This window comes from Physella acuta, unplaced genomic scaffold (assembly GCF_028476545.2).
Source record: "Physella acuta isolate Inbredline_101_S28 unplaced genomic scaffold, ASM2847654v3 ptg000131l, whole genome shotgun sequence".
Taxonomy (NCBI): Eukaryota; Metazoa; Mollusca; class Gastropoda; family Physidae; genus Physella; species Physella acuta.
Genome location: NW_026731650.1, coordinates 333,767 through 358,135, shown reverse-complemented (window position 1 = coordinate 358,135; position 24,369 = coordinate 333,767). Strand labels below are relative to the sequence as shown.

General features: G+C 44.5%; 1 protein-coding gene across 1 annotated transcript in view; it reads left to right on the top strand.

Moving 5' to 3' along the window:
* LOC131935064 (uncharacterized) overlaps positions 1-24,369 on the top strand; it is a 122,561-nt gene that overhangs the window by 20,727 nt on the left and 77,465 nt on the right. Inside the window, exon 4 of the mRNA XM_059291350.1 lies at positions 18,709-21,165. Within this exon, the coding sequence (XP_059147333.1) occupies positions 18,709-21,165 (2,457 nt within the window). The remainder of the gene's footprint in view (positions 1-18,708; positions 21,166-24,369) is intronic.

Here is a 24,369-nt window from a genome sequence, read left to right as displayed (position 1 = left end):
AATAGTGCGGAATATTATTAGTACTTTATAAATTTACATTCGTTTTTGAGAAATCGGAAATAGCGAAAATTAATACTTCCGGTCAACGGAAATCACTCAAAATGTGACAGAAGGTAGAGAATTAGATCTCTTACTTACATGTGAAATTTCATTTATCTACCTGAAATAGTACTCAAGTTATAGGCTTTTGAAAAATTCAAAGTAGAAAAAGTACCACTTCCGGTTATCGGAAATCGCTTAAAAGTTGATACGGATCTACGATTTTGATAAAATCTTCATAAAGATAAAGAACTTTACGCCTCTGTGTGCATCTCCCTATCCTGTATATGTCTATAGCCCTATTGCACTAGAATTGGCATCCCACCCAACCACTACTGTTATATACGAGAAGGTTTAGGGGAGATCATTCTAGTTTTATTTTATATCAAATTTAATTATATTTGTATTTGTATTGCACGTACATACCATACACAAGTCAAACTGTAATCCCTGGCCCACTAACGAAAACACACCCCCACTACCGTTTACTGACAGCCCCCCCCCACCCCACCCCATTAGTACTTTACCCATCCTCTATCACTCCTTGCCTTGAAATCCTATAGGCCTACACCCGACTCGCCTTTTTTTTAAACCTTGGAAGATTTAGTGTAGAAAAAGGTTCCATAACTCTGGTTAACTGAGGAACTTTGGAGCCGAGTGGCCCGGGCGTCCTAGTTTACACCAGCACACCCTATAAATACCACCCTGTTGACACATAAATATTTATTTAATTTAAACGTTGGTGGTAGATTAAAAAAAGGAAGTTGATTTATTGTTTACACACAGACCGAGAAGTTGAAATCTGTTGTAAAACACTGACCACCTTATGTACATCTGGCGTATGTGTTCATGGCTGGGACATGGAGTGTCCAGTTTTCAACGTCAGGTGGTCAGTCCAGCGACCCAGATTCCTGCTCTAGAACAGTTCCCAGGTTTTGGATTGTTTGATCTAAAATATATATTTATATCCGACCTAGCACAGCCGACATAGCACTACATGCTGTGTGTAGAAATATATGACTGTCAAATACACCCGTTGTTTCCGCTAGGGACGAATGTTTAACTTTAGCTTCCCTAGCAAGGGCCCTAGACCAATAACAAGGCCCCCCTAGACCTATAGCAAGGGCCCCCTAGACCTATAGCAAGGGCCCCTAGACCGATATCTAAAGTCCGTTAAACCATCTAAAGTCCTCCCTAGACTTATAGCAAGCGCCCCCCCCTCCCGACCAATAACAAGCGTTCTTTGACAAAATGGGTTCTCTAGATCTATAAGGTCATCTAGGCCTACAGAAAGCTCCCTTAGACCTACAACAAAGGTCCCATGACCTTGAATAAGAGCCCCCTTTCTCGACCTGTATTTAAGACCCCATTGATCCACTAATAAATACGCTGGGCCCGATTGGACCTAACAATTCTGTTTACAATGCCGTATCGCGAGTTATTTTTGTGCTAATTAATTGCTGCCGACTTAAGCCCGCCCATAATATTATTAACTCGGTCTTAATTAGCAATGGTAGATAACACCACAAAGACTACACCTGTGAGGGGAGATTACTCGAGTAACAACCTTTGGCCTTTGGTATTTTTGGCTGACTGCATTCGACTTGAAACGCTGTTTATTTTTGTTGTTGTTGTTTTTAACATTACACGTGGATGAGTACTAGTCCTGGGGAGACTATGGACAGCTAGATTATTTTGGGTACACGGTGACGAAAATATACACACACAGCACAGAGCACGAGCACGCTACACACCACACAATACGTATCATAACACATACTAAAACATCACACCACACACAACTAAGCTACATATTTCCACTCACCCCAATAACCAGCCCTTTATCAAGATACCTGTGTATTTACAGCATGCCACTACTCTCCACTCCAAGATACCTGTCTATTTACCTCATGCCTATACTCTCCACTCCAAGTTACCTGTCTATTTACTGTCTGATATTTTCCACTTCACTGATTTAGCCACCAGAATACACGGCATGTTACAGATAATTAAGGCTAAAAAATGTGCCTGCGTTATTCGATCAACACTTGGAGTCTTGGAACTAGAGCCAGAAACAGCAGCAGCTATTTACCTGTGTCTAGCACCTGTTCCACCCAGGTAAATCAAATGGTTGATCGAATTTCTCTATCGATGATTTCCCTGGAGCGTGTCTGACGTGTCTTTCTGGTTAAAGTCACGTGATGTATCGGGACAGAAGGGAGAACCTGTCCCGTTGGCCTTGGTGGGGTTGGTGAAGTGTTGGTGTAATGCTGGTGTTGTTGTGTTGGTGTTTGTTTGGGTGTGGTGATGCTGTTGTATTGCTGTTGCTGTTGTATTGCTGTCGCTGTTCATTGCTTTTGTATTGCTGTTGGTGTTCCTGGTACATGCTCCCAATATAACCACACCTCTCTGTACATTTGCATTACAAAAGTGTCTAATGTATTGGACCCACATCCGCCCCTTCCCCGACCCCCCCCCCCCCCCCAAGTGACCTTTGACCCAGTACAGTCTGAATACGTTAAAGAAACAACTGTCAGAAGATTCAATCTGTACCCGTTCAACTTGTCCCTAGGGGGGGGGGGGGGGGGGGGGGGCAGCACTCTGTCCAGCCCAGGTATCAGGGTCAGACTATCAAAGGTACACCAGTTATCACCTTAGTGGTCGAAATTTGATCTGTCTGACATTCGCCGAAAGGTCAGCTATTTTTTGTTCACATCGCCATGGTAACATAAACAACATTCTTCGCGTGCCAAGTTTACATTGTTGTGTTATCAAATCTTTAAACAAATCTGTTCTGTGATGATTGCCACTGGAGCTGGTTTGGTTTCCGAGCCTGGACCATTGGGGCTGTTTCGACAAAAGGTCTTCACCAGACAAACTTTGGAACTCCCATTTTTCCGATAGTCTTGTATGGGCACAGCGGGGTCTGCATGTTGCATTCGTTTAACCCTTGCATAGATAGTGATTGAATAATTTAACCCTTGCATAGATAATGATTGAATAATTTGACCCTTGCATGGATAACAATTAAATAATTTGAACCTTGCATAGATAATGATTAAATAATTTGACCCTTGCATAGATCCCGATTAAAAAATCGACTCTGGCGCTGACCCCATTTCCTCTAAGATCTAGGAGTTCATCGTCTTAGATAGCCTTTAACCCTTAAGATGTAAGCGTTTATTTCCTAAGATGTAGGTGAATAGTTTGGAAATGTAAGCGTCTACCTTGTGGCATTAATTACAAGTAAGTTCTCGTGTTGGTAATGACCTAACAACCCCCTTCCCCCACCCTGCCCCCCCCCCACCCAGGGTTCGGCTATTGGCGGCACCTTATGTTGCGTCTACCTCCACCATTTAAACCCTTTTGTTGCCAGATTTTTCCCCCGTCCGCGTAAATTACCTGGCAATTGCCGGATCCCGGTCTTGTCATGATAATCGGTAACACGACTCGTGTTCTTGTCTGGGCGACCTTGACATTGGAGGGCTGGAATTACAAATTTATCCGAGAGTTGAATAATTCGTTGTGATTGAAAACGAAACCGGATCCCTGTTTGTACGTTCGCTGTTGTTCCCGTGGGCAGGTAACTCCGCACAGCAAGGGGAGGGAATAAGGGAGTAACTTTAAAGATAAACTTTGAGAGAAATAGGGAATGACTTGATGGGGTCCGGAAATGAAACTGTGCTAGAATATACTCTGCCATTTTTAAGGATAGAATAAAAAGTATAGATCGATAACATTTGGAATAACAAGATACTTTTAGCCCAGTGTTTTTGTATTATTGCCCTTAGGTCAAAAGTGGATTTGAAATACAAGTGAACTATTACTAGGGCAGTTGTTAAACTAGCAATTTGTTAATAGATGGTGGTGGTGAGGGGGGAGCTGGAATAATTCAAGAAACCAGGTGTGTGCTCAGGTAAAGTGGTCTTAAAATACGTTGTGTAAAGCCCTTTGTCCTAGTTCTAAAAGCGAGTTCAACATAAATTAGAAAAAATAAAACCTCAGACGTTATTTAAAAAAAAAACAGTTGAGGAAATGATCGTCTGATGGATGTTTTACAGCAGGTGTGAGATCGTCTGATTTCACTTGATGATAGCGGTTATCGCCCCTGCTTTCTACTCACGTCTGATCCGATCTAGAGCAGTGTCTGAATGAAATTTCTCAGTCCTACGCACTACCAGCTGAATCGCACCTGGATTTACCTGCACACAAAGTACAACCCACCCACCTCCCACTTGAATGTCCGAATGTCCAGCCTCAGTTTCCCGTCTTCAGTCCACCCAATTTCACGGACCAACACACACTACAACTTGACCAGTCGTTATCATGTTCCCACGGTCAAGCGAGCCCCACTGTCCAGCATTCATCAAACTTTTTCTAACTCGGTAGTTCAAGACATTCCCAGCGGTCTAGTTTTGTCAAATGATACTTGTCAATTAGCCGTCCCCACATGTTCCGGTGTATACGATAGTATCGTCGATAAATTTAGTTTTTCTATATCGAGAGCTAATCCTAAGCCTAAACTTACCGAGACGGTTACTAGACCTAAACCTGAACGTAAACCTAAACCAAACATAAATAAAAACCTGAGATTAATATAATTAAAGTAGGGCTAAATTTTTACTTTATCAAGGAGTTATATTCGTACATACGAGAAAGTTTAAAGGAGTTCACTCCCGATTTATACCTATTTATAACCCCCGGGTTAAATAGTTTTGAAACTTTTTTTTCAGCATTAACGAAAGTAAGCTATTTCTTTAATCATAAACACATAAGAAGTAAAAGAACATATATCAAACATGATTAAATTAAAACTTTAAAAAAATGTACGTCTGCGTTTAATCATTACAATATCTGACTTTAGGTCGAAGCCACAGTTTTTAAAGGTTTCTACAGTACGCTTTACTCTCCACCCCCACCTCACACTCATACTTGTAAATATTTTTTTTTCAACCATTCATCACTTACATACTTTACCTGTAATTGTGTAGATGTTAAGATTAATTACCTCACTTTTCTGCCTTAAAGAAAGTGCTGGAACTTTATACTTGTGTACCGTATTTTTATGTATCAGACCAAGTAGTTGTACAAGAGGAAAGGCCATAATGAGAGAAATTTAATCCACTTTAATGATGCCAGTTTCCAGGATTTTCCCCCTAAAGTAAACACAACCACTGAGACACTCATCTCCCCCCCCCCCCCCCCCACACACACACCAGGGGAGGTCATCAATCTCCCCCAGACAAGGGGGACAACTAACTTCAGACAAGGGGGACCACTAACTTCAGACAAGGGGGACCACTAACTTCAGAAAAGGGGGACCACTAACTTCACAACAATCCATTTCAGAATGTGTGCGTATTTCCCGGCTCTCCGTCCTTTCTTGGTGTTGTGAAATATTTGCACGAAAGTGAATTAATTCCCTTTTAAAAATACAGCTACACACACTCAACAAATTATGTCGTCAAATACGACGGCTTAAGGTAAATATGTGCGCAGTTTTTGAAGTAACCGTTAACGTAGACGCTGTACGGTAATCGTGACGTCAACACGACGCACATCTCTCGACGGCCCAATTTAATCTTGTCTGATACGGCAGTCAGAACTGTGTCACGGTGGAGCGACAGACGGACGTCGCCGGCACGTGTTTTCTAAAGCGCTTTTGGTTCAAGGACTCAGCGACAGACGATTTTATCGGCCAATTCGACCGACGACTTGGATATCTCCACGGAAAATATTTCGCGGTTTTAATTTTTTACGATATCAAAGCGTGCTAAATTCGTGCGGTGTGGGCTGTAGTGATCTGTAACCTTGAAGATTGTTTGGATACCAAGGGAAGCTATTCAAGATATTCGTGATTCAAGCGAGGCTACTGTCGTGTAAAAGTGTGTGTGTATTCTTATTCAAGGAAATGTGTTATGAATCTAAGCGAAGGGAATTAACTCATGCCTACCACAGTTAGAGTGGATAGTTATATTTAGATATTGGAATGGTTCGCTAGATGTGTAAGTAAACAACGCATTAACATAGATAATAAGATTGCGTACATTAGCTAAGCTAGTTTGTGTTGTGCAAAGTTGTCAAAAAAATAAACAACTTAAGATAAGGAATAGGGCCTACCATGCAATTAAATTCCTTAATGGAAATTTTAGACACCTTTATAATTATATTAACCCCAACCCCCCCCCCCCCCCTTTCCCCCAAAATCAAACCTTGTTATTTAATTATATACAGTATACATCCTTCTTACGTTAATGCTGTTTATTGTCACGAAGTACCCATTTTAAAATACTAGTTAATTATATTTTTTATTATGTGCTATATTTTAACGGCTCGTCGCTTGATATAATTATTTCTGCATAACATGCTCACTGATAAATGCACCATATGTTATTTGTCATACGATGTGCTGTTATTTCTCGTGTGTCATTTGCCATACGTTGTCTGCTGTTATTCTCGTGTTATTTATATACCATGTGTACTGTTATGCTCGTATGTCATTTGCCATACGTTGTGTGCTGTTCTCGTATGTCATTTGCCATACGTTGTGTGCTGTTCCTATAGCCGATATGTGGCCGTTGATTCGCGGACTCTTTAAGAAAGACGTTGACCCCATTTTTTGTCCAAGTCACCTCCTTCGTCTGTTTGACCGTCACTACACCTGGCGTGGGTGGTCTTACAAGGTGTGTTAGATCGCAGGTAGGTTTAGGCAGACCTCACAGGTGATGCTGTAGGTTGTCGGTTTACTGGGTCGTTGGTAGGTTTACTGGGTCTTTCGTAGGTTTACTGGGTCGTTTGTAGGTTTACTGGGTCGTTTGTGGGTTTACTGAGTCGTTTGTAGGTTTACTGGGTCGTTTGTAGGTTTACTGGGTCGTTTGTAGGTTTACTGGATCGTTTGAAGGTTTGCATGTTGTGTTGCTGAAGGTTTTGTCGTTTGTAAGTTTTAGAGTTAGCGAGTTATTTTGGTAGTTGTAGATGTAAAAGTTGTGTAGTTGTAGGTTTAGCGGGCTGTGTTGTAGGTGTTAACGTTTGAAGGTTTGAACGTAAGCAGCACTAACCCCTCAATGTATAGTACCGAGACTACCAGAAAGCAGTATATCCAACAACTGATCTATCATTGTGGCTCCTATATCCAGCAACAGCAACGTGGCTGATACATGTTGGCCGTACAAACATGTTTACTGCAGTTATTGACGATAACTATTAACTATCATTAGAATTAAGAACCGTTATGGACTATTCGCAAGTATCGATGTGGACAATTCTAAAAAAATTAAAATATCCAGATCTGGCATATTCCTAATCCCACCCCTACCCTCCAATTACCCCCCCCCCCCCGCTATTGTTATACCGCTGTCAAACCTAGACAGGTCACAATTGTAAAATTGTGTGTGTTGGGGGGGGGGGGGGGGGGGTAGGGGCTGTGAGACTAATTGTAAAATAACAACGGCACCTATTGTTCTATGGCCATCTGTGGGTCACGGGCGACGTGGGGCGGGGGTCAAGGCGAGGTGGGCGGGGTCATGGCAACGGTTGTCAAACAAATCTCGACGGTTAGAGCACACGGGGTGAGCTGATGGTGCACGTCCTGTTGTGACAGCCACTCACGTCCGGAAGATCACGCTCGGTAGATCACGCCCATGTCACGTGGACGTCGTGACAGCGACGTGATTTTCTCAGAATGAGGTACATGTTTAGAATGAGCGGGATACATTTCCCGAGCTGACGTTAAAATAATGTCCGCAACAAAGCCACGGTGTAAGTGAATACGTGCTGCGTGCGGCGTGGTCTCGAACTCAGGTCCTCCATCTGTGGCTTTCCCAGCTATCAAACGTTGTTATGTTTTCTGGCTTTGTTTTCGGCACCTGATCTAGCACACGTAACCTGGGTAATGGTGTCAGTGGTGTGTGTGAACATGTCTGTTGATGTATACATGGATAGCCACTTGTGGTGACCTCTACAAAGTATTTACTGTAATATATCTATTAAGATGGGATCATTAAATGACGATAAAGTATGATACTGATGTAGTCGCCCCAATATTTACATGCTTTTGTTGCATGTGAATTGTGTTCCCCCCAGGAGAAAAAGGACTGCAGTTTTAGATCGCTGTTTACAGTTATACTATTTCAAGAACTTTATTTGTAGATGTGATGCACTTTTTGAATCTTATACACCCCCCCCCCCCTCCTTGCACATCCATAACCATCGCAAGACTATTTCTGTACCAACAGCTTCACCAGTTTGGGCGATTAAAAAAAATAATGTATTTACAAAATCCGACTTGACTATTTAATCACAGATATTTGTTGGAAGGGTCTGTTTTTTTTCTGCACCTTTATGGTAGATGGTCGAGATTCATTCTGTTTAAAAAAAAAGTAAGTCCGATAGTTGGGAAACGTGTAGGGACCACAGTCAAACTGTACATTCTAGTCTACAGCTTTACTGACTAGTCAACACAACAACTTTACTTAACTAAGATACTAACAAGTAGAATACACCACCAAGTATGTCGTACATTAGACCGTCTCGCTATTCGATCCTGTCTTGTTCTCCCCAAATCTACAAGAGTGGGGCGGGGGAGGGTGGGGGTGACATCGTTAAAGTGACAAAAGAAAATAAACAACCTTTAGGACATCAGGACCTGAACCAGGTAACTCTGGACACATTCCCTGGCTTCATGTTCCAAGATAAATATGTTCTCCCATCTGTTATATAATCTTTTAATTATAGAGGTGAACATCGTTGTTTTTTTAAAGTGAGGCACGCTAGGTTCTGATGTTTGAACCATAATTAGCGGAGTATGTGTACTTGCGTCCTAATAGTTTTAATATCTTTAGATGTTATGTTTTAAAGCAGTCTTTGATCGTAAGAGGGGACGAGGATTGTTCTGCTCTAGAGGATTGTTCTGCTCTAGAGGATTGTTCTGCTCTAGAAGATTGTTCTAGGATTGTTCTGCTCTAGCAGATTGTTCTAGGATTGTTCTGCTCTAGAAGATTGTTCTGCTCTAGAGGATTGTTCTGCTCTAGAAGATTGTTCTGCTCTAGAGGATTGTTCTGCTCTAGATGATTGTTCTGCTCTAGAGGATTGTTCTGCTCTAGAGGATTGTTCTGCTCTAGATGATTGTTCTGCTCTAGAGGATTGTTCTGCTCTAGAGGATTGTCTAGAGGATTGTTCTGCTCTAGAGGATTGTCTAGAAGATTGTTGTGCTCTAGAGCAGGGGTCGCCAAACTACGGCCCGCGGGCCGGATGCGGCCCGCGGGGTCCTCTCATCCGGCCCGCGGAGAACTTTTTGTCCACGGAAAAAACGTTTGTTGGTGATGGCCGAGGAACTTTGCTCAGAAAAATTAAAGACATTCCTGGAAACAAATTGGCCCCCGAACTGAAATTAGATAGTTAATGCGGCCCTCGGACTAAAAAGTTTGGAGACCCCTGCTCTAGAGGATTGTTCTGCTCTAGAGGATTGTTCTGCTCTAGAAGATTGTCCTGCTCTAGAAGATTGTTCTGCTCTAGAGGACGTACTAAATGAATGAGATGACGTCGTTGTCACGATTCTTGTCGTGATGTTAATCCGTGTGTTGGTGTAGACCGGCCGACCTTCCCAAACTTTCAAGGTCAAACACCTGGTCTCACCTCACAGATCTGGAATCCTCGCAGAGGAAAACATGGCGGTGTGTTGACGTCACGTGACCCCACAGACATGTTTTGTTTTAATTACACGCGGGGAGCTCGATGCTGATGTCAAGGTCACCGGGTCTGTTGTTGGTGTCACGAAGCTGTCCGCCTGTCTCGTGTTTATCTAACCACTCACCTTCGTGCTGGTAACGCGTGTATAAAACTCAGGAAGTGGTGAGCACAAGGTAGGCCCCTACCCCTAGCTAGACACCGAATCTCCTGACTCCATTTGTCGGTCACTTTCTTATCCGGGATATGGTACAGGGTGGTCCAATGGTAGAGTATGCGACTGCTCACCCGAAAAGTCTTGAACTTTTAGATGTATACCAATCACACATCAGCCAAACGTTATGTCATATCTGTTATATAACATTCAGCGGTAACAAAAAGTAATGTTACATCAGCTGTATTAAAAAGTAATGTTACATCACTTACATGAGCAGTAAAAAAAAGTAATGTTACATCAGCTGCATTAAAAAGTAATGTTACATCATTTATATGAGCAGTAAAAAAAGTAATGTTACATCAGCAGTAAAAAAAAACCTGTGGTAAAAAAATAATTAGCGTTCGTTTAATAGCAGCGTTAAATTATTACCGTCAGCGTCATTATCGTCTCGTTTAGCGCGCCGTTTGAAGATTTTTTTTGGCAATAATTTATCCTGACCATATTTTTTGTCAATAATTTATCGTCATCATAAAGGAAATTGTTGGCTGCTGTTGTCTGCTTCATGTGGTGATGTTGTTACAGCCACATGTTTTGTTGCCTTGCCGGATCACAGTGCGTAAGATGTGGTGTTGATGTCGTCACAGCCACAGGTTATGTTGCTCACAGTGTGTACGACTTGCATGCCCGAAAAGAGTTCGAAGTCGCAGAAGCAAGGACCAGGAATTTTAGTTTGACACAATTACATTGACATCAGTTGCCTAAACTTTTGGTGTGGTCGAGTCGGTAAAGCTCATGGTTGCTAAACCGATAAATCTCGAGTTCGAACCACCGGGCAGATGAAGCTCGACAGCTGGGGACAGCAACTCTTATGGGAGAGACAACTCCAAAATCAAACAACTGCTGCCTTGTAGATCTAGATCTAGTTTTTTCTTGGTTGTACAAAGGCTGTGGAAGAAATTCCAAAAAGAAAATCAGACTGAGTCCACGGCCTATATGGCGCATAACAAGCATAACAATACGTAATACTTAATTTTGTTAGAGGGAATCTCTTCCGACATTAAAAATTAAGAAAGAAGCTAAAACTGTTATAAAACTTAAATTCAATAAATGGTTTTTAAAATCTGTTTATGTTGTTTAGAACTATTCAATAACGTACCGTACATTTTTCTGTGATAGCATTTATAGTTGTAGTGATTGGGGCATAGCCATCACCAAATTTCCTAGAATCAACATAACACTTGAAGGTATCTTACATTACTCACATAGTTCTCGAGCATAGCATTAACATAGCCATCACCAAATTTCGTAGAATCATCGACATAACACTTGAGGTATCTTATATTACTCAGATAGTTATCGAGCGTAGAACTCAAGACCCACTGGTGTTATTGGCCCTTCTCGTGGTTTTATTGGATATTGAGCGTAGAGTTATCGAACCTTGAAAATAACATTTTTGTAAGAAGAACGCGGTTATCGTCCCTACAAATACATACCCCGTTCCTCCAACCTAGCTGTTAATATCTGCGGTATGCTATATGCTGTCTCAAAACTTTTACAAACTGCTGTATGCTGTCTCAAAGCTTTTACAACCTGCTGTATGCTGTCTCAAAACTTTTACAAACTGCTGTATGCTGTCTCAAAGCTTTTACAAACTGCTGTATGCTGTCTCAAAGCTTTTACAACCTGCGGTATGCTGTCCCAAAGCTTTTACAACCTGCGGTATGCTGTATGCTGTCTCAAAGCTTTTACAACCTGCTGTATGCTGTCTCAAAGCTTTTACAACCTGATGTATGCTGTCTCAAAGCTTTTACAACCTGCGGTATGCTGTATGCTGTCTCAAAGCTTTTACAACCTGCGGTATGCTGTATGCTGTCTCAAAGCTTTTACAAACTGCTGTATGCTGTCTCAAAGCTTTTACAAACTGCTGTATGCTGTCTCAAAGCTTTTACAACCTGCGGTATGCTGTCCCAAAGCTTTTACAACCTGCGGTATGCTGTATGCTGTCTCAAAGCTTTTACAACCTGCTGTATGCTGTCTCAAAGCTTTTACAACCTGATGTATGCTGTCTCAAAGCTTTTACAACCTGCGGTATGCTGTATGCTGTCTCAAAGCTTTTACAACCTGCGGTATGCTGTATGCTGTCTCAAAGCTTTTACAACCTGCGGTATGCTGTATGCTATCTCAAAGCGAAATTTAAATTTCCGAACTTTCTCTGATCTGTCAAAATTTTCTTACCTTCATTCCGTCACAAATTGGACCGGTGCCCAAACTTGAACGCGGGGATAAAAAATGTTCTCTATTTATATCTTTTATCTCTAACGCTTTCAGCAGACGATAGCTCCAGGTAAACACGTGGCCGTTAGACAATGGCGGACTTTTTCTTGTTGATAAACACGGCTCGCTCGCAGGAAATCTTGAAGCATCAGATGCCGAGCTTCAAGTTTTTGAGCGAGTTAGATAACTCTCAAGTTTAACGTTCAGATTTATAGTCCAGCCCCTGACCAACTTTGCAACCCACTTATCCAACACTACTTACAATAGACAACCCGGGGTCCAACCATGAGCCAATCCGCTGCCTGTCAACCACATCTCACCGCTGTCATAGATACCATTGTATACCATTGGATAACTGCTAGATTTTAATTGATAATCTTCAGCACGACTAAGTCCTAATGAAGTTCTAATGATCCAGATAAAGTCCTGATAAGGTCTTGCTGAGGTCTTGCTAATGTCCTCTAGAAGTCCTGCCAGTGTCCTGACGTACTCCCGCGAAAGTCCTGTTGAATACGCTAAGGTCCTATAAAACACATAGTTGAGTTTGAATCAGATGACCTACTTCTTGACGTCATCAAGGTGCACGCGTCAGCCAAAAAAAAAGCCTCGTTTTCGTTTATTTACAAAGTTTTGTGGTCAGTTGTCATTTTGCTAAATCTGCTACACATTTTTACCTGATTATCCCTGATAGATAGCCTAATGTTTGCTGTAGACTTGCCATTTGTATTTTATTCGTCGTACACGCTGAGTACACAAGAACCGAAGAATTTCACTTAACTACACAATTATACACGGTTTATACCAAAAATCTTTACACTAAACCAAAAATTAAATTTTTTTTTAGTGATTTATTTTTTTATTTTTGTCAATAAAAGTAAGCCCAATAAAAGAAACATTCATAAAGTAACAGCACGTGAAGACTCAGGCCAATTTGGATGGTGTAGATGAGCGGTTAAAAATAGAGTTGTGGGCCAACTGAGCAGGGAAGGATGAGCAGGTGAAAACTTTGCAACAGCCAGTGCTTTCACTTATTTACCTGTAAGTAGAGCACTACACCTGTTGTGTAGAAAAATTTGGGCGCGGACAGCCGTGTTACGTGCGGGATGAATGGCGGAGTGATTTGTTGGCTTGCTAACACTTGATGGGAATATAGTCCCCTGCTGTAGGCGTGTCACGTACGTGACAGCTTCCACTTGTCACACTCGCGGGTCACGTGACAGGATGTTGTATGCGACACATCTACCTCCCGGTAGAATGCTGGGAAACAATTTGGGCTGACGTCGCTCTGCTGTCATCATAGCAGACCAGGTACATACAAGACTGACACCTGGTGGTAGGTTGTGGGGAAAGTTGGTTTGGGGGTGGGATATATTGGAGTGGATGGGACTTTGTGGAAAAGGTAGTGGGAGAGGATTGACTCGAGGGTGGGGGATTGTGGTGGAGGGAGGTAAGGAGTGCACAATATATTAGTGATTTTGTTACTCCACCATCTTGTGACGCCATTCTGTTGGTGACTCCATGTTGGTGACTCCATGTTGGTGACTCCATGTTGGTGACTCCATGTTGGTGACTTAATTTTGTTGGTTATCCCCCCCCCTATCCTATTGGTGACCCCCATCCTATTGGTGACCCCCTTTTGTAAGATTCTGTCAAAGAATGCAATGTATTGTCTCCATACCCCCGCATTAACCAGGATTAAATTCTTCACGTCACACACTCCCCTGTCTCATGTCATGTCACCCCCCCCCCCCACCCTCCCGTGGGTCACTTAACCTCGTATTGTCGCCGCTACGTCCTGTCTCTGGATGCGCCATCCGTCTAGCTACGCGTTACTCAGGCGTGAACCAGCAGGAATGTGGAGAATCCCTCCCCCCCCCCTTCCAGCATTCGACTCTTCTGTCCCAGGAAACGTGAGACCCGCAACCTGACGCGCTTTACATTAGACTCTTCTTTCATGACGCCGCGTCATAGTTTTCTTAAGGGGGGGGGTAGGTTTAGGGTTCGGACATTGTCATGAAATTGATGTTACTCTCCTTCACCTGCCTACAATAGTTTACCTGCCCTGCTACGTGTCTTCCCCCCCCCTCCTCCCACATCAGAATGTCTAGTTACTACAGAACCAACCCAATCCCCAAACACCAGCACAAAGACACTTATCATAAGACACCACCCCACACTCCCCCCCCCCCCCCATATACAAACTTCAAGGCATCACCCCACCCTAGACTACAAGAAACACCATCAAACACCCCCAGACACCACCCCACCACCAGATACCAACAAACAGCCTCCGGATACCAACCCTATTTCAACTACCCCAACCCCAAAACCTCCTGTGACGTAGATGTTTATAAAGTATATGTGTAGGCACGGAGAGAGTGTGTGTTAGAGTGGCCTCCCCATGAAAGTGGTGTGCGAGCGTGAAAATAAAATTGTAGACGAGGCAGTGTGTGAAGAAATATGGTGTGGTGTCAACAGTGTACCTACTGGTCTATTTTCTTATTGTTGTGTTTCTTGTTGTTGGTGAAAATTACCAGTAAATTATACAGATTCTCTTCATGGACTGTGTTTATTTACAATTGTTACACCCGACTCCAACGAGCCCAAAATACCTAAGACGCCAAGTGTAACACTCCAACCCACATTTTGCCCATTATAATTACCCAGTTAAAAAGCTGAAAACTCTCTATAATTCTCACCGATCGCTCAATACATTGATCTCCATTACACCTATTTGTAAATCGATCTATCGATCAGAAACTTGTTACCTAATCAGGTGAAACCTCAAGCAGAATACTTGTGTCATTACTAAGTGGTGTTGCCTATTGACTCCTACCCCCCCCCCCTCCCCCTCACGTCCGCCGGCCCTTATACCTGGATATACCTGGAAATGTCGCCACAAAGTTCCCCACTTTCTGCCAGTAACGGGAACAAAAGTCTTGAACCGATACCTCGGTCACGCCCGAGTGACGGCGCTACCTGTTACAGGGGGCGGTACCTGGGGACGGCCGGCAGCCATGTGATCCTACAGGTGGCGTGTGTGTTCACTCAACCGTGACGGCTCCTTACCTGGCCTGTGTGTGTGTGTGTGCCGACACCGTTTCACACCTTTGCTTGTGTGGGTTGTGTATATATATATATGTGTGTGTGTGTGTGTGTGTGTGTGGTCACAGATTCACGCCTTGGCTTGTGTGTGTGTATGTGGGTGTGTCAGTTTCATGCCTTTGCATATGTGTGTGTGTATGTGTGTGGGGCTACACAGTTTGACACCTTTGCTTGTGTTGGTTGTGTGTGAATTGCAAGTGGTTGTACCTGATGTCACATCATAAGTGGAGGTGAGTTGTTGTCACCTTATGACAAGTGTGTGAGTTGTGGTCACCCCATGACCAGTGTGTGAGTTGTGGTCACCTTATGACTAGTGTGTGACCATTTCATCATGCCTGTGATCTAGTAATTGTTCTAGGGCGTAAGTAGATGTAAGAGGTTGTCACGTGACACGTGAGATGTCATAACTGACTAGAAAGAGTGAATGAAAATACTACCTGATTTACCTGTGATTGTACCACCTGTATACAGGTGTAAGTAAACATATCTATCTAATTTTATGTTTTTACGTCCTTTATTCTCACATGTATCCAACATTCGCTCAGTTGGGGGTCGTACACATAGCTAGTCTAATGGGTTGACACTGTAACCGGATACGTCGCTCTTTGCGAGATACATGCAAGTAACTGAACATGTATTAAAGTAGTAAACAGAAGCTGTGTTATGTGTCTATGTTGGTAAGGTCAGTTAGACACGACTTTTATTACTGGAGCAAATTAAAGCTATTTGCCTAATCGGTCGAGCTAACAGCCACAAAATGTATTCAAAGATTTCTAGAGCGACGAAATATCTTTCTTTCACTATTTCATACAAATAATAAACCGGGAGTGATCTCCCCTAAACTTTCTCGAATATTCTAATATAACACTACGTGGGATGTCAACTCGGAATATAGACATGATTTTTGTTTACTTAAACTTTTAAAAATAGAATAAAATGTAGTAGAAAAATCTAGTGCGCAATATTATTAGTACTTTATAAATTTACATGCTTTTTTTGAGAAATCGGAAATAGCGTAAATTAGTACTTCCGGTCAACGGAAATTACTCAAAATTTGATAGAAAGTAGAGAATTAGATCTTTTACTTACATGTGAAATTTCATTTATCTATCTGAATTAGTACTCAAGTTATAGGCTTTTGAAAAATTCAAAGTAGAAAAAGTACCACTTCCGGTTATCGGAAATCGCTCAAAAGTTGATACGGATCTACGATTTTGATATAATACTTATATATGAAATTTCATCAACCTAGCTGTAACGGTACTCAAGTAATCGTGTTTACACACAGACACACACACAGACACACACACAGACATACGGACAAGATTGCAAAATTATGTTTTTCCGTATCAGTGAGGTGTAAAACGTCGAGATTTGTAAAAATCTCGATTTTTTTTTTGCACGATTACAATACTTTCTCTATACTACGTATATACGAGAAAGTAAAAATCATGTTTTTTTACAGTGCTGTCAAAATCTCGTTAATTCACGGTTTTTTTTACCTGTCCTATTTTTCTTAACTCTATCTGAGACCTATCAGTTGTTGTCAAGTTAGCAGAGATGTGAAATTATTCACATTAATGTGAAAAAATCGCATCAAGCTTTATCTGTAGCTTTAAAAAAAAAGTTTCTCTATCTGTAGGGCACTGGGACATGGTGTAAGCTTTCACCTGTGACATTTGATGGATGTTTTTATGTCTTCAGTGTTATAGTTGTGTTGCAATTAACAACACGGTGATTGGGGGTGGGAGGGGAGGGGGGTAGTTCTAGGATCTGGCACGGCATTTGTACAGGAGATGTATACAAGTGCCCATTATGTTGGGTGGGACAAGTGCCCGTTCTTTTGTCCTACCCCCAACCTACCACCACATAAGTCTCAACACCTACCTTCCTAACCCCCTCTACCCCCATGATCAATTGTTAAATCCTCATTTAATTTAAATTATTAACAGCCACTTTAAATAGACTAAATTTACCCCTAACTATTTCATAAATTATAGCTTTTTATTTAATGAAACTTAATGCTTTCTTACATTTCAATTATTTCTACACGACGCATATGCAAAATGTAACAGCTTATAGAATTTATTTCTTGTTTGTCACAGTTCATAAACAAGTTAATTAAAAAGTCTAGTGACATTTATGCGCAATTTCCTTATGTTATCTAAAAATAGCTCTGACGTATAATGCTGGGATGCGTTCAAGCTAGAAGAACGATCGGTTTGTAGGTGTTTATGTAATTTTAAAATTTGTGACTAAACGAGAGGATATTTTTGAAAACTTTCTTCGGCAATATTGTTCTAAATTATGGCAGGAATCGATTGGTACATGTTTCAAGTCGCTAAGTCGTCTGGTTGCCGAGATATGGGCCAAAAACTGCATTTTTTCGAGGTTTTTTGGATTTTCCGGGAAATACATGAAAGAAATCCGGAATTTTTATGGCCTATGCTCATTCTCGTAACTTGCTTAACATAATTGCTTTTGGAACTAGTCATCGATATTGCTTCGTTGAGGAGGAGATACGACTTAAAGCCCGGACACACATTCATCCATACATTCATTCATCCATCCATCCATCCATTCCCAGAAATGACGCGTTAATAAACGCAATTCTCCAGAATGGAAATTGCGCTAAAAATTGAGTGAAAGGGGAGTGAATTACCTTGCCTACATTTTTGAAGATTATTTTCGATAGCATCCCTTTCCTAAAACAAGTAATTAAAAAAAGTCTAGTGACAATTTTAGCGCAATTTCCTTATGTTATCTAAAAATAGCTCGGTCGTAGCGTAAATCAAGAGCAGGGTTAGTAAAACCATTGGTTAGTTATTAAAACGTTTATTATTTTTTTTTTTTTTCAGTATTTTACATGTTTTATTTACAATAGAGTAACATGACTAAAAACCATTGCGCGCCTAGCTACCGAACGTGATGTCATAGCCATTGAACGTGATGGCGCAGCTATTGAACGTGATGACGCGTGTGGTGTGGTTGCATAAAATGCCTACTAATTCGGTCCAAATTTTAATTAATTCAAAATTTTTTTTGTGACCAAACGAAAGGATATTTTTGAAAACTTTCTTCGGCAATATTGTTCTAAATTATGGCAGGAATCGATTGGTACATGTTTCAAGTCGCTAAGTGGTCTGGTTGCCGAGATATGGGCCCAAAACGGCATTTTTTCGAGGTTTTTTGGCTTTTCCGGGAAATCCATGAAAGAAACCCGGAATTTTTATGGCCTATGTTCATCCTCGTAACTTGCTTAACATAATTGTTTTTGTAACTAGTCATCGATATTGCTTCGTTGAGGAGGAGATACGACTTAAAGCTGCGGACACACATCCATACATTCATCCATCCATCCAGAAATGACGGGTTAATAAACGCAATTCTCCAGAATGGAAATTGCGCTAAAAAATACTGACAGTAACTTTTTATTTTTCCTATTTCAGACACCTATGACGTTGTACACATCAAACAAGGGGGTTTTCCACTTGCCGTACGCATCCATTAGACAACATGCGCAGAAAACGGCGCGTTCGGAGATTTCCGATGAACGCTTGCAATATTTTCATCGTTCAGCGCGTAACGCAGGACAGGGGAGTAGTTCTACTTCACGCGGAGGATGCCTGCCGGAAGTGTCACCTGACAGGCCGGAAGTTGAAGCCCTCGGAATGGAGGAGGATCAGGATTTGATCTCCTTGGTGAAAAGTTTAGAAACCATCAGCAGGGGAGGTGGGAGGGAGCAGTTCCCGCCCAAACCCTCACCCCAGCTCATCAATGAGAAACGGCTTGTTAAAAGAGTATCTAGTCCACATTTTCAAAGACGGCCAATGACCACTGGTCAGCGCTCAGTTACTAATAATGAGAGCTCAGTACCCAATAATCAACAGATGACCAGTGGTCAACGCTCAATAATTAATAATGCGAGTCCATTGGCCAATAATCAACATGAGATGACCATTGGGCAGCGCTCAACAACTAATAATGATAGCCCAGTAACCAATCAACAGGTGACCAGTGGTCAACATTCATCCACCAACACCCCACACCTATCAACCTGTGACCACCGTCCAGTCGCCAGTGGACAGTGCCCACCATCTAAAGTTCCCCTGAAGCATCATGACCCTGCCCCCTGTCCACCCACCCCACCAGACAGGTCATCTAACCAAGACCAGGGGTGCTGTCATGTCCATCACTCGCTGTCCTGCCCAGCGGGTGCCACCCCCAGTATTAGCAGACACACTGACCCCGCACCGATCTCGGTGACCCCACAGGGTTCAAGGTCATTAACAACTCACACGGTATTCTCACCACTTCCGGTCTCCGCACGCGAGAAGTCACGTGGTTCGCGAGTAGAAACCGATTTCGAAAATTCTCTGGACATTTTAAACCAAATACGGCTGGGCATTGTGGATAAAAATAGTAACGGGTTTTCCCATAACAAACACGAAAGCATTGAGCAAAACTCTGAGAAAGAGTTGAACAATGCGAATAAATCTGGAACGGTTAACTGCAAGAATACGGCTTCAGGTGACATGCGCAGTGGAGGCAATACGGTGTGTGAGAACAAAAAATGTGATACCAGCGGCGTTTCTTCTGTTTCGTCCGCCCGAATCAAGGATAATTCCGTTCCGGCAAGAAATGGCCGGACGGCGGCCAAACCCGTGGCGATGAGGTCCAAATCTCTGCACCGGGACACGGAAAAATCCGGCCACGACGACGATTTCTGCAGCCTGAGCGGCAGCCTGCGCGAGCTGCGGCACCTGAACATCGACGTGAGCCAGCAGCTGGTGGACGGCCAGCGGGTCTACGTCGTCCGGAACGGCTCGCCCGAGATGCAGGTCATGGTCAACGCGCTGACCCCCGTCCTGTCCAGGCGGGGGAGGACGCGAAACTCGGCACGATTTGCGCCTGAAGCCGACCGTGACAGCAGCGGCGTCACGTTGTCACGTGAAGTCCGTGACAGTGTCGCACTTTCGTCACATCCTCCAAAGACCTCGGCACAAAACACCATCACAACACCTCCTGAAATAAAACCAAGCCCGCAGGAATTATTGCCCATTTGCCGGAAGTCATTGTTTCAAGTTTCGAATAAGTTTTCTCAACGAGCTGTCGCGAACGACGAGATCTCGAGAGATCCACCGGTGCGCTCAGACGACGAGCTGAACAAGACCACGTGCTCTGACGACCTGTACGAGGAGCTGGAGAGGGCCAGAAAAAATTTATTCCTGCCTCCGAAACTCGCTCACACGTGGCACGGTACTTCCGACACGTCACGTTTTCGCCCCTCCCCCAAGATGGGCGTGGGCATGATGCGGGGGGCGCCCAAAAAGTTGTCTGGCCCAGCTCCCGCCGCCCCCGCCACAGGTTCGCCGTTCCAGAAACAGTCTCAGACGCTGCCGGTCATCTCTCGGACACTGCTGGACGCCATGCACAAGCGGTACTGCTCGCACCAGTACTCGGGCCAGCTTCAAACCTGCACGTATCTCAGTCTAAGCCCCGCCTCCTACTCGCGTAAGCAGCCAATCACAGCCGTCTGTCTGGAGACGCGCCCCGCTCGCGACCACGAGGTCCACGCCGCCCCGCCCTCCCCGCAGGTCATGGCCCGCCTCCTCAAGCTCAAGTCTGAAGCAGACTCAAACGGCAGACAAAGAACTTTAATCAAACAAAAGTCTGATACAGACTCAAATGTCTGCCCTCGGCCCATGGAAAGCTCCAGATCAGAAGACACATCACCAGCACTCGCTCATAGACCCACAGACTGGGAAAACCAAATCAATGCCATCAAAAGTGACCAACCAATCAAATCTCGCCAACAGAACGAGAGTTTCGCGGCGCCCCCTGGCGGACATTTTGTCGACAGATCCAAGACTCCAACACCCGAGTCATCCCCGTCCATTATTGAGGTGAGTCAGTCGTTTGGTGAGTCAGTCGTTTGGTGAGTCAGTCGTTTGGTGAGTCAGTCGTTTGGTGAGTCAGTCGTTTGGTGAGTCAGTCGTTTGGTGAGTCAGTCGTTTGGTGAGTCAGTCGTTTGGTGAGTCAGTCGTTTGGTGAGTCGGTCGTTTGGTGCGTCAGTCGTTTGGTGAGTCAGTCGTTTGGTGAGTCAGTCGTTTGGTGAGTCAGTCGTTTGGTGAGTCAGTCGTTTGGTGAGTCAGTCGTTTGGTGAGTCAGTCGTTTGGTGAGTCAGTCGTTTGGTGAGTCAGTCATTTGGTGAGTCAGTCGTTTGGTGCGTCAGTCGTTTGGTGAGTCGGTCGTTTGGTGAGTCAGGCATTTGGTGAGTCAGTCGTTTGGGGAGTCAGTCGTTTGGGGAGTCAGTCGTTTGGGGAGTCAGTCGTTTGGTGAGTCAGTCGTTTGGTGAGTCAGTCGTTTGGCGAGTCAGTCGTTTGGCGAGTCAGTCGTTTGGGGAGTCAGTCGTTTGGTGCGACAGTCGTTTGGTGAGTCAGTCGTTTGGGGAGTCAGTCGTTTGGGGAGTCAGTCATTTGGTGAGTCAGTCGTTTGGTGCGACAGTCGTTTGGTGAGTCAGTCATTTGGTGAGTCAGTCGTTTGGTGCGACAGTCGTTTGGTGAGTCAGTCGTTTGGCGAGTCTTTGGGCAGTGTCAGCTCTTTAACATAGACGCTATCAGGTGTGTGCGAGGTTTAAAGGTGTCAGATCTTTGTTAAGATTTAGACACCATCAGTCCCAATTATAGCTTTTCAATTTATTTTTTATTCTCTTCTTCTCTAAAGACAATTGTGCTTGGAATATATATGGTAATAGCGAAATGTAAAAAAAAAAAAAAAAACAACAAAACCGCTCTTCACTTTGTACTTTCGGAATTATTTATATAAAAACCCTTATTCCCCCCCCCCCCCCCCCTGACCTCCCCACCCCCAAACCTTGAAACACATCGAATTTTAAGGAAACTTATGTCTGTTATTTTTATTCTGCTTATTTATAGTATGTTTAAAACTCACAATGTGCTTGAAATAGAGTTTATGCTATGGGTTAGTGGCAAGTGGTATAAAATAATGTTAACTTGCGGGAAGTGGGGTAAAACAGCGCGAACGTACTTGAAGTCAACACAGAGAGGGGGCAAAGTGCTCGTGGTGTTTGGCGTTGATGCGAGTCGTGTTTGACTTGCCGCTGTAGCACAGGGCTGCCCGGGGGTAGGCCATCATACACGGGCCCATCCGACCCACCAAGGAGGGGGTGGCCCCACCCATCACAGGGGGGTTCATCTCGCACGGCTTGACCTGGTGGGGGGTCGGCTGTCGGGGCGCCCGCTCCTGTATCGTGATGCTGTGTTGTTTTTGGTTCAGCTCCCGCGCCGAGGGCACTGGCGAGGGCTTTTTCTCGGTCTTTCTTCTGTGGTGGCTCGGGCACCCCGCGGGTCGCCCCACCCGGGCTGCTCGGATGACGCCGTTCTCGCTGTTCCATACATACTGTTTGACCGCGACGCTCTCCGCGGGTGGTGTTTTCTTGACGGCTATGGTGATGGTGTGGTCTCGCTCAGGCGTGCTGATGACCTCGGCCATCTTGCACTCCCGCATGTAGTCCACGGTGAAGGTGTTGGGCGTGTCGTAGCACGGGCGGCTGTTGTTGCCGACACAGTACGTGTACGGCTTCTGGCGCCCTCTGGGGTACTTCTTGACCACCACGTGACCGGGGCTGGTCTGCTGATGTGAACAGGTGTCCGCCTCGCTCGAGCTTGTTGAGCTGTGGGTGGTCGCCCGGCCTGACCTCTCGACATCACCTGGGTTGACCGAGCTACACGCGCAACTCAGTGCCGACCGTTGGCACCTCGTCGTCTGTTCTAAACAGGTGTGTTGTTGGCGATGTTCATCTCTGGGTTGGCTTGGTGCAGTAGAGTTGGCGCACGAATCAGAACACGCCCTTGGACACGCCCCTGGGCAAGTCTTTGGACGCGCCCCTGAGCATGTCTTTGGACACGCCCCTGAGCATGTCTTTGAACACGCCCCTGGGCAAGTCTTTGGACACGCCCCTGAACAAGTCCTTGAGCAAGTCTTTGGACACGTCCCCGGGCAAGTCTTTGGACACGTCCCCGGGCAAGTCTTTGGACACGCCCCTGGGCAAGTCTTTGGACACGCCCCCGTGCAAGTCCTTGGACACGCCCCCGTGCAAGTCCTTGGACACGCCCCCGTGCAAGTCCTTGGACACGCCCCCGTGCAAGTCCTTGGACACGCCCCCGTGCAAGTCCTTGGACACGCCCCTTGACAGGTTCTTGAGCAAGTCTTTGGACACGCCCCTGGACACGTCTTTGGACACGCCCCTGGGCAAGTCTTTGGACACGCCCCTGAGCAAGTCTTTGGACACGCCCCTGAACAGGTCCCTGGGCAAGTCTTTGCACACCCCTCCATACACACCCGTGTACTCGGGCACGAGTTATGTTTAGGTGACTCGCGATCACTGAGCCGAAACGCTCTAGGATAATGCTGAGTGCTGACGCCTGCTTTAGGACATTGCTGACCGCAGTCCTCAGCTCTAGGGGGACAATGCTGACCGCAGTCCTGTGTCGGGGTACAATGTTGACAGATGGCTTGATAACGAGGTCTGGACTTCAGACAGGGTTTAATTTCACAATTCTTGCTGCCCTCGGGGCTGGGCAGACGCCTCGAGAGGGTGGGGCTGGGCAGACGCCTCGAGATGGTGGGGCTGGTCTGGGGGGAGAGCCGTTTGATGTGGAAGTGGTTACCTTGACCTTGCTGCTGGGTGCCGCTCGTCTGCCGCGAGCAATAGAAGGGGTAGTTGTCCTGCGACAGTTTCAGCTCCCGGTCTCTCTCCTGATCGTGGGTGATCCGTCCGGTCGTGCTGACCTGCGGTACGCTCGGGCTGTTGGACGTCTGGTTGAGAGACAGACGCCGCTGACCCTCTCCGTCTTTTGGTTGATGGTCCCGCTCAAATACTGCCTTCACTTGAGATGTATTTTGGCCCAAATCTAAGGCACCCAACCCTCGTAATCCACTCCCTCGTAATTCCGACTGTTGAATTTCTGACTCTCTAATTCCTGACTCTCGTATTCCTGACTCTCTTATTCCTGAGTCTCTTATTACAAATTCTCGTATCCCTGACTCTCGTATCCCTGACTCTCGTATTCCTGGCTCTCGCATTC